Consider the following 15,746-nt stretch of genomic DNA (forward strand, 5'->3'; position numbering starts at 1 on the left):
ACAGCTGCATGTGAAACTTTTTATCTAGGATGATGGTTAGTACTTGTTGCATCTGTAAGTAAAATTATTATTAAGCAAAATAATCTGCTTCAGAGTAGTTGTTAAAGATGTCCCCCATGTAAAAAAGATATATGCTTGCAAAAGTAGTTGCTATTAACAAATAGGTGATACATTTTGAGCAAACAAATTTAATTTGTGATTTACCACAAAACAGTGCCATATCTGTTTTGGTCAGGTTTCTCATTTCTGGTTCTTGTAACATCAGGAAGGGTGTCAGTACACTTGCAACATTTCAGTTACAAAATTAATTACTTAATATCAATTGCTCTCAGTGGTTGCTTAACGAATCGGAGGATTCAGGAGTAGGAATGTGTAAGTCTTAATGGCTTGTAACTTGAGCAGTTCTCTTTCATAAATATTTTAGCAGAACTCACAAGCTTTGTTTTGTCAGACCCAAAGGTCCACTTCTGTGGCAAGTAACTAATTGGGCGTCCAGATCACCTGTGATAGGATCGTTGAAGCTTTTCTTCATTTAGCTCTTCTTGAAGGGTTGTGCCCATTTTGACTGTGATGAAATGTCCTTTCTTAAATCTTATCCTGCTGTTCAGAATAATTGCCAAAGAGAGATGTTGCTGTGCTTCCTTCTTGGAGAAATAGTCTTGCCATAGGGAGGTAGAGACTTTGGAAAACTTTTGCTTCAGTGGAAAACTCCTTGTTCCTATGTTCTAGCTAAAATAGGAGTGCCTTTGGTTTGTGATCAGAGAGAGTGGAATGTGGTCTTTCCCTTAAAATAGTGTGCAAACAAGACAGGATGATGTAATGTCCTGTACTGTTGGTTGGTATTTTAAATAAAAATATCTCTTAAACTGATTTCTGCCTTCCGGTTGAACTCAGACATTGTGTTGCTATAAATATTTATGGTACAACTCCCTTAAATTGTATCAGTTATTTTAAAATACAGATTTTTTTTTTTGCAAGCTTGTATCTTTTTAAGCAGCTGCATCCTTAACAACAGCTATAAAATTGTTTTGTTATAGATGCACCAGGTACTGATTATCCAATGTTTAGCAACGATAGTGAACAAAAGATGAGAAATAGTGTGAAGGAACACACCAGTCAGACAGCTGCTGACATATTTCAAGTTGAAGAAATGTGGTTGCCTGTACTGGGATTTTGCCAGGAGAATAGAACAAATTCTGCTGGGGTTTTTTTGGTGTTTTTTTTGTTTGTTTGTTTTGTTTTGTTGGGTTTGTTTGTTTGTTTGTTTGGGGTTTTTTATGTTCAGATAGTCATAGTTAAGAAGTGTCCTTCCAGTAGGTTGCATTAAATCATTCCCATAATCAGCTGGAATCTGCAAGCAGTTTTGTTTGGTCCAATAATTAGGCTAGATTTTTCCACCTTGGGGGAAGGGAGGTATGTGAAAAAAGTTGCTTCCTAAATTGCTTAGGAAGCTATTCTGTTGAAGAGCTTTACTGAATGTCTTCCTCTATAGTCTTAGATTATTCTGAATAGGCCAGGATTTTCTATGCCAAAAGGTTGGTTGCTTTTTTACCACCTTTTGTGGTTTCTTAAAGATGGAATAGTTTGCTCATTTTCCCACTTTCATCTCCATCCAAGTACTATCCAGCTTTCCACTGTGCTTTAGAAGTAATTGCCAAATGTCTCATGAATTTGTTAGCCAGTTTCTTCTTTAAAGTAATCCATGAAAATATCACAGGTTTTTTTTCGGAGGCAGCTTCTAGGAAAGTTAATGCATAAGTCTGGCAGAAGAAAAGCAGTCCTGAGTTTCCACAGCTTTTACTTGACTCCAATACAAGCTGGAAGTGAGAATAGACATCAGTCCTACATGACTTGTCCAGCAAGCCTATTAACATATAAACCCTTAAGACATTGTTTAACCTAATGCCAATAAGCATGGTCTATTAGCTGGTAAAGGACCCCTGTTCGAGACACAACCTGACATGTCTTGTGAAGTAATAGAGGGTTTAGCAGACCAAAAGTTTTCAAAATGGAATCCACATTCCTCATTCGCTACTCTGAATCATCTATGCAACTCTTGCTTTTGAAATATTGCTCAGTGCTGCTGTGTGAGGGATATGGCATTTATTTGTGATTGAGAAGACAGCTGGGGATCCTTCAGTTCATGTGAGCAGGCTGTCACCAGGTTCTGGAAAATTTTACTAAATCAGAACAGCAAATTGCATTTCAAAACTTCTTTTTAATTCTGCCTTTGACTGTAACTGCAAGAAAGGCCCAGTCATTGTGGTCCAGTTACTAAACTAATTGCACAAATTTTCAGTAGAACTGATGCAATTTTTCTTCCTTTTTTCCTCCTCCTTGGTCTTTGTAAATGCTAACACTTCTTCAGGTTTGAAGAATTCAAGAACAGACCTTTTCACAATACCTGAGCAGGGCTATCTCACTGGAGACAGCTCGTAGTTTAAGTTCTCAAAGTTCTGGGCTGATAAATGAAGATGAGTGAAAAAGTATTAAGCATTTCTTAATGTCTTTAGCTATTTTTGAGATATTTTATATATGGGTACCTATGCATATATGCATACAACTTGGTTGGGGCAAGGGGAAGCCATCTGACCCAGGGGAGCATGCTCTGGAAGGTTTGTGTTTATTAAAAAAATTATTTTTCTGAGGTTTGGTCTTGGGATATAAACTGTTTTCCTTTTAGGACTGTAGTTTGTCTCTTTTTTCAGGTCAGTCAGTGTTGACCATAATGTGCTATGAATCAGTTGTTTGATTAACGCATGCAGTAAGTTCTGGGTCATTGTAGAAAAGGTTCTTGTATTCAGTGGAATTGGGACTGGCTTCTGTGTCATTTGGATTGTAAAAATACCATGAACCTGTGGAATGTAACTGGCCAAGTGGCATCTATCAGAAAACAAGGCAGTGTTCAGTGCGTTCTAGTGCTATAAAGAAATGAAAGAAGATTCAGCATCTGTGAATGTTTCTCTCACCAACCTTAGTATGTCTAATGTCTAATTCAGGAATAGAAAGCTGAAGATAACACTGAGTACTGGGAGAGCCTGGAGAAGCTTTAGCCCCTAGCAACTGGCCATCTAATTGTACCAAAACTCCTTTCTCTTGGTTGCATTGAAAATGTTTACAGCCACCAGTGCAAAAGAAATGTACAGCCAAGCAGTTTTCACACTTCCATTTAAAAAAACCAAAAAAGCAAACAAAAAAACCCAAGCACAGCTATTGGTTGTGAGATAATTTTGCTCACTTTACATCTGTTATGTTCAGAAAGCATGGGTTTTGGTGGTAATTTGCATGGTTCCAGTAACATTGTGAAACCTGTTGCAACCTATGCCATTAAGCCCACCAAAAAAGCAGTGTCTCTCAGACTAGGAGAGGGAACAGAGTGGAAAGGGTGTGCCAAAGTTTATTTCTATAGTAATTTTTTCTTAGCTTTCATACAGTTGTTCAGCTGCACTGATGATAACAGTGGGAGGGTTGGGATAGATAAGGTGTATGGCAGAAGCAATAAAAGAAGGGAGAAAATATATATCCAAAAATAACCACTACCAATACAGCTTTCTGCATAGTCTTTAAATGTTTAAATACAACTTTTCTCTTTGGCTTTTGGAACCTCCATTGAGGTATAAGATCCACTATGGGATTGGTTCTGGGCATAGGCCAGGCAAAGGAGTTGATTGCCTGGAAGAGCACGTTGTCTGAGGCAGAGGCTTCTACCAGCTGACTGCTCCCTGTTCTTTCATTCAAGCTCTGCAAGGCTGTGCTGATCCCTTTCACCTTGCCTGGAAGCTGGAGGGGATACACAAAGGTGTCAAAGGAGGCAGTTTGCAAATGGAGTTGGAGCTGCTATCTTATGAGAGGACACTTGGTATTTCTGATGTCTCCTTTTACCGTGCTAGGGGCAGAAGGGGTTTTGACTACCCCTTCCTTTTCTCACTCCATACTTGATGTGACCAAAGTCAGTTTTGCTAATGCTGATGAGAAACCTTTAGTGAGTCTGGCTGCTGCCAGAGCTGGAGTCAGATTCCTGATCCCAGAAGAAGATATGCTATAGGACCCTGTGCTCTTAGGGCAAAAGTGCTTGTGTTTAAATCTAGCTTCCCTGCAGATGGGTCTCTGAGGAGCAAAGCATCTTTTGTATGAAACAAATACAGGTGTGTGAGTGACCAGAGAGAGACTTTTAAGGTACCTAAACATAATCTACTGCACTGAAGGCAGAGGCCCTATATGCTATGTGTATTTGCTTTTATTGTGCTGTGCATTTGCTTTCCAATCTATGGTATCTCTCTTTGTTAGCACATCATGATCTCATAGGATTCAAATGGAAAGTAGTGGCCTGTGGTCTAAATGTGCCCTGGATTATTATTAATGAAAACTAAATTAATTTTAAATGAGCTACTACTGTAGTGCCAAGTACTGCAGTAGAATGGTATGCTATGGCACACTGGCAGCAGCTGCAAATATCTGGTTCTTCTCAGGAGTTTTCAGCACTTTGAGTAATTCACAAGGCTTGTATGAAGTTATGCCTTAGTCTGTGGAACGTCTTTCTACCTTATATGAACAAACAGTGGGATTTCTTTTCCAGTGTCCTAGATAGAAAAGACTTCTTAATGAGGTCATTTAATTTCTCTGTTACAGAGCCAATGGAGGATAGTTCCTTATCCCAGCAAGTCCTCTGGCATTTTGGCAGGTTTTTTTAATGTGTGGAGCAATGCAGCTTCCATTAGTTTGGAGACTGTTCTACATTCTTACAGGATTTCTGCCCTAGAGCACTTTTCTTAGTTATCTATCACTTTCGCTTTTACTTTATCCTACACATAATTTTTCTGGCTTTTTCTAAACATTGCTTCTTGTTGTAGAACTCACGCAGGGGAAGTCAGATTGTTGTCTGAATCTCTCACTCTCCTCTGTTACAATTTACTAGAGTTTTTAAAATGTATTGCGATGTACCATTCAGCATGTTTGCAATATGTCAAATGTCAACTGATTCACATAAGTATTTACAAAACCACTAATTAAGAAATAGCTCATTAGCTTAGCATTTAAAACATAAATTAATAAAGCAAACCAAGAAGAAATTGCTTTGGCAATTTATTAAACATCAACTACTTCAAAACACTGTGTTATACTTTCCTCTGTATGGGAGTCTATAGAGAGGCCTCGTGTTGCAAAGGTATCCTTGACGAACATGGACAGGAAAACCATTTTAAAATGTACACATTAGATTTAGCCTTTTATAAGTTATTTCTTTCAGCTGGTCAGATATCATAGGATATTATTTAAAGGTCTTTTTGAGATTTTGTATTGCTCTGCTTTGGAGCACTTACTTGCAGGGTATAAATTAGGACTGATTTTCTTGACATTTCATTTGAGTGTCAAATAAAAGCAGACCAAAAAACCCATTGACCAGCACAGCTGGAACACTGTACCACTGCTCAGGACTGTCCTTAAGCAGGGCAATTTTTGGGTAGTATTGCAAAATCAGCTAGAACATATCAATCTCTTCCCTCCAGTACTTAGAGGTTATAGAATTATAAACCTTCTACAACTGGCATAGTCAGCCTCTGAAGACTTTAGGATTTATTTTTTTATATGTTATTAGTAAGAGATATGTAATCTAATGGCTTCTGTATGAACACTGTTTATACATGTTGGAACTAGCTAAGAATACAAAAGCTGCCATGCTTAGAGTTGCAGTACCCATGCATGCTACTGAATATAAAAGCAGACAAATAACACCCCCTTACCCTAAAAAAGCCCCAAACCTCAAAAGCAAAATTTAAGCAGTTTTAGGATAGCAGAGGGCAATTCTGCTAAAACAATACAAATAAAAAATACCATTTCAAGGGAAGACAGTAAAAGGAAATTGAATTTATTACATGGGAAAAAAAGGAAGATAGCATCAGAAATTTGAGCATTTTATGGCTAGCCTCCACTTAATGTACAGATGCACTTTTTTTTTTTGCCAGCAGAGATGAGCAAACTTAACTCACACTCTGAGATGGCTGAAGGCTGTATGGCTGCAGCTAAGCCTCTGCTGGGAGACCAGGGGGATTCCAGAGAGGTCTGGACACAGGTAGATTTCTGCCATACAGACACTAATGTAATATGATGACAGTTGTGGTGGGCTACTTTCAAGATAAGGATGTAGAAGACTTTGCATTAAGAGCTTGCTTAGAGGTGTCGCTTAAGTACATAGGAGTTGGTAGGTTAAAATTGCATCAAGCAAGGAATTGTCCAAAAATGAGGTTCTGGGACAGTCTATTATATTTGACACAAAGATTATTGAGGTTTTGCCGGAGTCAATACTTTTTGGTTTAAATTATTAAAACTTCCCATACCATTGGTAGAAGCTGCCTGCTAAGATTTCTATTTCTCCTAGGGCAATTTCATGTAACTGGGGAGTTCTTTTAAGGAGCTTTGTGGGGATGTTCACCTTCATTTTAAGAGGAGGGAAGTATCTTCTATTACAGTGCTTGTTTACTGATTTTACTGATAGCTGCTTAAAGGGAGTTCAGGGGATTTCAATATTAAATCAGAAAGCTTTGGATTTCCTACATAGAATTATAAAACCACAGAATCATAGAATAGGTTGGGATGGAAGGGACCTTTAAATATAGTTCCAACCCCTCTGCCAAAGGCAGGGACACCTTCCATGAGACCAGCTTGCTGAAAGCCCCATCCAACCTGGCCTTGAACACTTCCAGGGATGGAGCAACTACTTCTCTGGGCAACCTGTTCCAGTGTCTCATAACCCTCATTTGAAAAATGCTTTCTTTATATCCAATATGACCCTACACTCTTTCAACTTAAACCTCTGTTGCCCCTTCTTCTGTCACTACAAGGCCTTGGTAAAAACTGTCTGGCTTTCTTCTAAGTCCCTTCATTGAAAGGCTGCAAAAAATTCTCTCTGGAGCCCTCTTTTGTCCCAGCTGAACAACCTCAAGTCTTTCAGCTGTTCTTGTAGGAGAGGTGTTCCTTCACTGTGATAATTTTTGTGGCCTTCCTCTGGACCCATTTCAATACCTCCAGGTATTTGTTGTGCAGGAGGCCCCAGAACTGGATGCAGTACCCCAGGTGGAGTCTCACAAGGGCAGAGGTGAATCACTTCCCTTGGCTCACAGGTCAAACTGCTTTTGATGCTGCCCAGGGTATGGTTGGCTTTTCTGGGCTTCAGATACTGCAGAAATCTGACTATAGCCTAGGTAGCCTGTGTTCTAGATGTGGTGTGCTGATGGCAGAAGACATTTTTGGCATTAAATGACTTCTCACTGTTCTACTAAGAAGATAACCATGGCTTAATTCACACTGCTGACAGTACCAAAAAAGGCCAATGACTGACTTAGAAATGCAGCCCAAGATATTGGCATATGGTATTTATTTTATTACCATTATAATTCTTTCCTCTGACTCTTTCATTAGTGACTTGCAGGGCTTATTTCTTATTTTGTACAGAATTCACACAGCTACAGGCCATGCATAGTTAAAACTTGTTTTAGACATCACTTGAAAGCTTGGAAACATTTCCTAAGCGAACTTTCTCTTCATTCCCAAGAGCCTCTTTCTTGGAATATTTGTCTGATAGGTCAAGATGTGTTGAGAACTTGTCTTGATGTAACCATCTACTGTTGGCTTGATAGATACAGTTGGACTTAAAGTTGTGATTTGGCTGGAAGGAATGCTGTTGAATTAGGGTACCTTAACCATCAGCCTTAAATGTCTAGCAGGATGAGCAGAATGAAAGGACTTGAGTAATGTCATAAAATGCAAAAGAAAATCAAAATACCTTAATTTGGCATTTAATGAACTTCCTCTCCAATCAGTTAGTTCTCAGTCAAATTTGCTGACAGTGGTGAAGTCTTGCTCCAGTGTCTGAAGGCAGGATGTATCCCTTAATCCACACAGAAAATACAAATATACCCAAATAAGAGAACTTGCTGCAGGTAACTCAGTCTCAGTGCAGTTTCAGTCCAGTGAGCCATGCATTTTCGTCCCTGGAGTTACTTGCATCACTTATCTCTTTCTCAGGAACTTTGTTTTTCTATCCTAAGGTGCCATAAGAAAGCAGTTTGGTGTGCAAAAATTGTGCAAAGCAGAACACGTTCCAGGAGCAGTAGATCTGTCTCTGGATTTTTAGGACTTGGATGACACCTCATTTCTAAATCCTTATCATGGTTTGTTCTCCATGTTGAACATAAGTCAGCTCTTCAGAGTGCAGTTATAATGAGCAAAAGGAATAAAACACTTTCTAAGAAGAGAGGGGCTGTACGCAAGGTCGTTAGCTGCAGTTGTTTTCACCATTTGTGTTACATAACAAATTAAAGGTGATAGGAGAATGTTTTTTTTCTTTTTAATTTTTTTTTTCTTGACCCTTCTATATTGCTACTTTTCAGTGGTAAAGCAAGTTTTCTTCTGGAAGTGTAAATCACAGGAGAACTCTTACTCTGTTTTAGAATACAAGTTGTTCAACCCAGGGATTAAACCAGTGACTGTTTCAGCTGAAATAGCTCCTGTTTGGGTCAAAGGAAGATAGCAAACATTTTCCACAAGAGGAACATGAAGTTTGTTTAGTGTAAAGATGACTATAAGTAGCACAGCAACTAGTAAAATTATTTTAATTTTCTGTAAGGTGTACTTATAACCTATGAAGTTTTAAATAGCAAGTTGATTTTCATCTGAAGTGATTGTCAGCTTTTACTTCCCAGCTTTTGAAAGTTTTGTTTTCTTTCACTGCAAATATTAAATCATAGCATGTTGATAGACACTTTTTTATTCAGATACACAGGTGTGCTTTCTAACAAATTTGTAATTTCAATTGTGTGAGTCTACGAATATAAAAAAATACTGTGACTGTTTCTTGCTTTGGTGTATAGACCTTGCAAGAGTCAATGACCAAGCAGAAAAGTTAATTGGCTTCTGTTTTGGGTTTTACCACTAGCACAAAAGCATTCCACTTTGGCTAATCCACTGCCTTGTGACAAAGAATGATATAACCCGCTGTTCAGATGTGTTATTTCAGGTCCTTCCTATTCATCAGACTAGAGTCAACTGTGATAGTAATAAATTGTTGATTTAAAAAATAAATTTGAAAAATAGTATTGCTGTTAAAAGCCAACCTCTTTATTTGTCTCTGCTTCAGATGTAGGAACTGTCCCTGTCATGCCTTAGGTTTCACTGGTGATTTCATTATGTATGTTGCTCTCAGTCGCATATTTGTCGTATTAGGTCAAAAACTTTCATTGTTTGTTTAGATGAATCAAAGCAAGCCTCTAAGTCCTAATTTGCAGGAAGGATGCTTTTCATCAAGCTTGCAGCTTCTCATTGGGGCATTGCTCATAAAATTGGAATTCTGCAGCCAGCGCAGCCTTAAAATATTGCAAAATAAAGCTGAAGTGCATTTTCAAATATAATAGGACTTTAAATGACTGTGACTGAAAGTAACTTGAAGATTTAGTTATTCATGTCCATATGTGCTTGTTCCCCCCTAGGTGGCATTGGCAGGGTCGTCAATGGTGCTTTCATGGTATTGAAAGGTCATCGGTCAATTGTAAACCAAGTGCGGTTTAATCCTCACACCTACATGATCTGTTCTTCTGGCGTTGAAAAGATTATAAAGGTAAGATTAGTTATCAGAAAATGTGTTCTTTCAATCTTTCAGGAAGAAATGCTTTGTTTTGCTAGCCATCATTCTCTTCTACACTCATCCTGTCTTCTCGCTTACTGTTTTATAAAGTGTTTTGTCTCGTTTTCTCGGGTGAGTTTGGTTACAGCTACAACTCCTACAGCTCCTACTACTTGTGATACTCTGGTCTAAAATTTAATAAAAGTATCTCCAAAGAGTATTGTTGAACCTTAGCCTAGACTGACCTGGCTGAGTAATGCCTCGGAAGGCCTTCTATAATTTTTGTACATATTTGTGCATTGAATCAATTCAACAGCCTTTTCTATGGCTTCCAGAGGGAGGACTCTTAATACCTTGCACAATAACAATGTACAGTACTTTTAAGAAGTTTTTTACCTTTTTCTGTGGAAATGAAAGGGATAAGAAGCTTTGTTAGGTTCTGAAATTTTCTTTCCTTACAGGAAGGCAGTCAATATTGTGGGAGCAAGACAAAACCAATTTTGTTATTTGAGGGATGGGAAGGCAAAGGATTATGCTACACTAATGTGATTTGTGTTCTGCTGCCATAGATATTTTCCTGTCATTTAGGTCTACCAACAGTGTGAAACAAGCCATAATAACCATTTAATTTTGAAGTAGGATAAAAAGAACTGCTGTTGATCCTGTTTATTGAATGAATTAATGAAAATCTTACCTGCATGTGGCTATAAATAATGTTGTTAGAATATTGTAAATGCTTTTGTCAGATACAAGTTGACCACATGAACTTGTCCTTCAAAGGAGTGGTTTAGTGATGTGCTATGTATGGACCAGAACTGACCCAAAATCCTGGGACCATGGCTCAATGCCTCACTGCATTGTTTGCATTACAGCTACTGTCAGCATTTAGGTTCTGACTGTAGTTCAGCTTTCCTTCTTTTCTGTCTTCCCCCAGTACTCTAGTTCTTTTTTCTTCATCTGTGCCTGCCTAACAGGTTTGATCACAAATATATTAAATACAGGCTTTGAACAAAAGTGCATTGAACAGTCTTAGCAGTTTCCAAGCAGTCAAACTGCCACTGTTTAACAATAGTTTTGCCAATTTTTTTTTTTTGGAACCTAATTCATGCAGCCTGAATTTTCCCTTTTGGATTCTAGATCTGCTGACCCTCTACCCTATGAATCCTTCCTGCATGAGTGTGCTTGTGTGCTTAAACTCTTGGATTAGCATTGGCATAAACATCCCCTGTGTTGCTTTTGTGTACTTCTGCTAAGGTTTTGGCAAGGCATTTTTTTTGCCTAGTGATTAAAAGGTTAGTTTGATTAAGTCACAGGTTGTGTAACTCTTTGAAAGACATCTCTGCTTGAGCGCTTCCTTAGAACTCCTGTTGTGTCACTGTGTGTGCAGTGGAACTTGTGCAGCTGCTTTGAAGGAACTGAATTCCCCAGACATTTCAAGCTAGAAACAAATTAAAGGAAAGGTGCTTAATGTATTAAGTTTATTGGCCAGCCAGAACTTCTTACCCTTTTGTTGAATGCCTTTTTGCCTCAGCTTTTAATGTGCCTTGTTTGGGGCTCGGGCTGTTTCAGTGCTCACATCGTGTCTGAGCTGCCTGACTTCACCCTCTAAAGGTACTGTTTCAGTGCACAGCAGTTTGCAGCTGACTGCACAAAGGTGGTTTCTTCCTCATCCCAGCTGCTTCTGTGGATAGGTGGGAGACTAGTAACTGCCACTAACAGAAAGCCAAAACAGGAAAAACAGCACCAGCAGTTCTGAGGGGCCATTTACTGTATTAAAAACAGCTGGGAACACAAGTCTTTCCTTTGCATGGCTGTCTTTCTTTCCCCCATATAAATGCTTGATGTGCTTGCTCAGAGAAATTGAGATGACAGGAGAAGGAACCATAAATAAAAATCACAGTTAAATTTTTTATGTTTTCTTATTTTGTTCCCTTTTTTTTTGTTTAAATAACTTTCTTTAAAAGTGTCCTTTTTTATTATCCCTCAGGTGTCTTCTAAAACTCTTTCTGGAATTAAATCACAGAAGATAACTTCACTGTGCTTGGTTGCAATTGTAGAAACAATTGTAGAGACATGGTCATGTGTTAAAAATGTGGATGCAAGTAGTTGTTTCTCTGAGCTCTTAATTTTTAGAGTAGCTGGCCTAAATATAGTACTCCAAGAAAGGAGGAACTGATAGCACCAGCATCAAGCCATTCAATAATTTCATGAGCTTCTGCCAATAAATTTGCTATTTTAATTGCAAATTGCAAATTACAAATTCATTTCAGGCCTATCCCCACAGAAAAGTGTAGTATTCACAAGAATGGTTTTGATGTTTGGGGTTATGTTTTCTTGTTTTAGTTTTATCTTGTTGTAAAGCACCCACAAGAATACAGTTCAGTAATTCATTGGTTTTGGGTTTGATTTCTGCTAGGACCAAAAGTAAGACCCAACAATCTTATTAACAGGAGACATAACAATCTCATTAACAGGAGACATTAGGAGCCTCAGCTCCAGATGGTGTGTGGTGGACACATTGACCCAAATGAATTTATTCCTTTATTTACTGAACTTCAGTAAAAATGTATGAAAAAGTGGAGCTGCAAACTAAAATAATCATTTGCATCAAACAAATCTACCACAAGGGCTAAAGCAGTATAAAACAGAAAAATACCACTTTCCCCTCAGTTAAGTGTGTAAGACATTGGGATATGCTGGCAGGAAAACAAATTGCATTGCAGAAAAAATAAATAAGGCATTCCCTCTGATGTGTTGGGCATAGAGGAGGGCCATGGAGAATTATGCAGCTAGGAGACAGTTCCAGGAAAGATAAAATAGATGAAATGCATAACGATTTTCAGGAAAAAAAATCTGTTTTGTATTGAAAATGGAATATTGTGTAACAGAGCACAACTGTTATGGGTCCCATTTGTTTAAAAACCATAAGTGTGTCAGGGATAGCAGTCTATTTGCACACGTTGCTATGGTGACAAATTAAAGTCATTGTGACTATCTGCCTCTGCCTAATCAGATAATCTAATATAACTGGTTTTAATTATTGTCATGCTACAGGCATAAGTACTTTTTTGGTTTAAAATTTGGGGGCTTGCCACCCTGGAATACAAGCAATTCAAATATGCTGTCAATAGATAGCTACTGAAGTAGAGAACCAGTTTTGTATTGCCGTTTTCTGTTATTGTTCCTATTTTTATATCTGTACTCAGGTCACCAGTGAGTAATATTAATCTCCTTAATCTTCTGGCAGAGAAATAACTACTTGATAAATTGTTGCTTCAGTGGGTTGATTTGCCAACTTATTTTCTCCATTTTGATCACATTATTCCTCAAGATGGCATCAGTCAGAGGATGACAAAAAGGCAAGGGCATTCCACTTACAAAGAAGCCCATTTCAGATGCCACGGAGAGCACTGGATCCATTTATACCAGTTTAAAGACTTCCCCATTCTGCCAAGGATAGATTCTTAGTCTGATTTCTTTCTGTGACTCTGGCAGGCCTTCACACTCCTTCATAACAAAATATCTAAAATGCAGGGATATCATTCTCCAGAGACAACTGATTCCATACAAACAAGGTATTCATCCTGAATTCCCTTGACTTCTCTTTATTACTCCTCTGTGAACAAATCTCTCTTGGAAGGGAAAAGCCTCACTGTGGACTCTTTGTAGCTATTTCTTCAATATTTTGTATGGCTCTGTTTTTGCTGATGCTTGGAGAGAGCAGAAGGATGTGGTAGTGCTACCAAGGATGTAGAATATCTCTGTGCACACTTTATATACTATTTTAGATTAATTTCATTACAAACAGACCTTTCTCAGAGGGACTTCAGAGCAGACTACTTCTCTTCCATTTATATTGGCTCATATCAGAGCTAAGCATTTTCTAATTCTCTTGCTTAAAAAATAATTTTTAAAAAGGCTTTATAAAACCTAGTGATCAATCTAATGCTGCTAAGATTATTTGAGGAAGGGGCATGTCAACCTGCCTAAGTGCACAGTACAAAGCATTTACAGGAAGTTACATGCTTTTAAAAAAGTTTTGACTGCTGAAATGCTCAGTAGTGGGACAAAGGGGGAAAAGATCTGATGTTGTGAGAGAAGGTACTGAGCACACACTACATAAATCATCAGGAAGGCAGCAACCCAAGCATTTTCAGCAAGTAGAGTTCTATTTTTCAATTAAAAAACGTGGTGTATCCACAAGTCAACAATCTCACTCATGGATTCACTGAGAGAAAGCTCTCTCCTACATCTTTAGGAAGTGGAGTCTGGGAAATTGAGGATGAAAAGTGATTCTTTCTGTTCTCTTGAACAGTTCAAAAAGGTTAAGTTTGTTTGCTGAAATTCTGTACATAGTAGGCTTAGATTGGGTTTTGTCCTCCTCATCCAAACATAATGCTTCTCCTTTGGGCTCTCTGTCTGGTAAGTGCAGTGCTTGAATCAAGCAACAGAAAACTGTCTTCATTCTGGTCTCAAGTGTCATATTAAAGAATTGCACTGGGAGAGAATTTGCTGAAGTACTGCAAATATTTAAGAAAGCAATTAAGTACCAATACAAAACACATCTTAATGTTGAGATGTTCCTAGAAACAGCCTAACACAATGTAAAGTTCCTTTCTCTTTGCTCTGAAAAGCAGGTTGATGATTGTCTGTAGGAGAAAATTTATCTACAGCCCATTTTAATTTTGGAATAGTGTCTCTTTTATCCACCTAGCTAGATCATATGTGAAAGCTCTGTTAACCATAAATTACAGAGGATGCAAAGTAAAAGTTTTCAAATTTGAGAGATTTCCAGAATAAGGTTTAGTCTTTCATCTTAAATTCAGCTGTTCTGGACAAGTAGTTGCAAGGTAATGTATTTCAATTTACTTCCAGTATTAAAGGTGTCAAGTTTTCTTGTGCACTATTGAAAATCTCAGTGAATACAGAGTAATTGGCATTCTTGTGGGTTTTTCTTATGTTGCTTGTCATGGTAGTATCAGGTTATGCTGTATGTGTTAACTAGGTATATGTAAGATGAGTGCTGGTTATGTAATTTATACATGCAAAACACTCTTTTTGTTAGCAGTTTTGTCTGTTTGGAACAAAACTTAATTTCTGTTGGGAAAATTGTTAGATTTTTTTTTTCCAAAGACCATCCCAAAAGTTCAACCTGGTATAGAGAGCTGGCACAGAATTTTTCCCCTGAGCTTGTTAGCATGATAAAACCAAAGCATGGCTGAGATCAGGTCTTTTATAAGCAGGACATTAAGGCATTGTTGTAGATAAGCTACATACTGGCTCTGCTCACAGTAAAGCATTGTTCATTCCATTAACCATTGATCCAATGTGGTAGTGGTTGTCCACAGAATGTCATGATCACATTGCCCCCAAATCTATGAGTAAACCTGAGAAGGGTGAGGACATCCAACTGTTATGTTTGCTATGGATTATCAGTTTCTTAGGGATATTGGTGGATCTTCTTTGGAGCTTTTTTTTTTCCTCATTTTCCTCTCCATACTAGGAAAATTGAGGGAAGGATAGATGGACAGCATAGTCAAGACTGTTGCAGCTGGTGAAATCAGTACACTTCAAAAGTAGTGTTCAGTAAAACTCTTCAACTTCACCTATTAAAACTGCTGCTGTGTCTTCAGAGGCTGTTGGAAGATTTCTTTTCTTTGTAACTGTTTCCTAAGAGGAGTAGTGCAGCTCTACTTTTCATCTCCAGGCATCCAACACCCTGCCTGCTGATCAGGTGGGATTGTCTACATAGCTGGATGAAATGTTACTCTACGACACTGGCACCAGCAGCTCTAGTTTCCTGGGAAACAAGTGCCTTCATTAGTGCTGAGACTGTATTGTAGGCAACAAACTATTCTTGCTGTTAGTGAGTAAGCATCCCTTATTACATAAAAATAGAGCCCTGCAATTTGGGAGAAATTATCACACAATGAATTACTAAAATGATGGATAATTTGCAGTGTGAGGGCTTTTATATTCTGTATGGGTAAAGTAAATGCAGAAAAAACACATTTGTAAAAGGGAAGAAAAAAATCCCACAGCTCTGTAATACTTATAAGCACGATAGGGAGGGGTAAAAATTAATAAAAACAATCTGCAACCTGCAGCTATTCTGGATATTTGAGCTACTGTT

General features: G+C 38.1%; 1 protein-coding gene across 4 annotated transcripts in view; it reads left to right on the top strand.

Annotated features, from left to right (window-relative positions):
- The window catches only part of DCAF5 (DDB1 and CUL4 associated factor 5), a 68,399-nt gene that overhangs the window by 50,527 nt on the left and 2,126 nt on the right, over nucleotides 1–15,746 (top strand). For all 4 annotated transcript variants that reach the window (XM_062495867.1, XM_062495868.1, XM_062495870.1 and 1 more), the window contains exon 8: nucleotides 9,480–9,607. In XM_062495867.1, the coding sequence (XP_062351851.1) occupies nucleotides 9,480–9,607 (128 nt within the window). The remainder of the gene's footprint in view (nucleotides 1–9,479; nucleotides 9,608–15,746) is intronic.

This window comes from Cinclus cinclus, chromosome 6 (genome assembly GCF_963662255.1).
Source record: "Cinclus cinclus chromosome 6, bCinCin1.1, whole genome shotgun sequence".
NCBI classification, from domain to species: domain Eukaryota; kingdom Metazoa; phylum Chordata; class Aves; order Passeriformes; family Cinclidae; genus Cinclus; species Cinclus cinclus.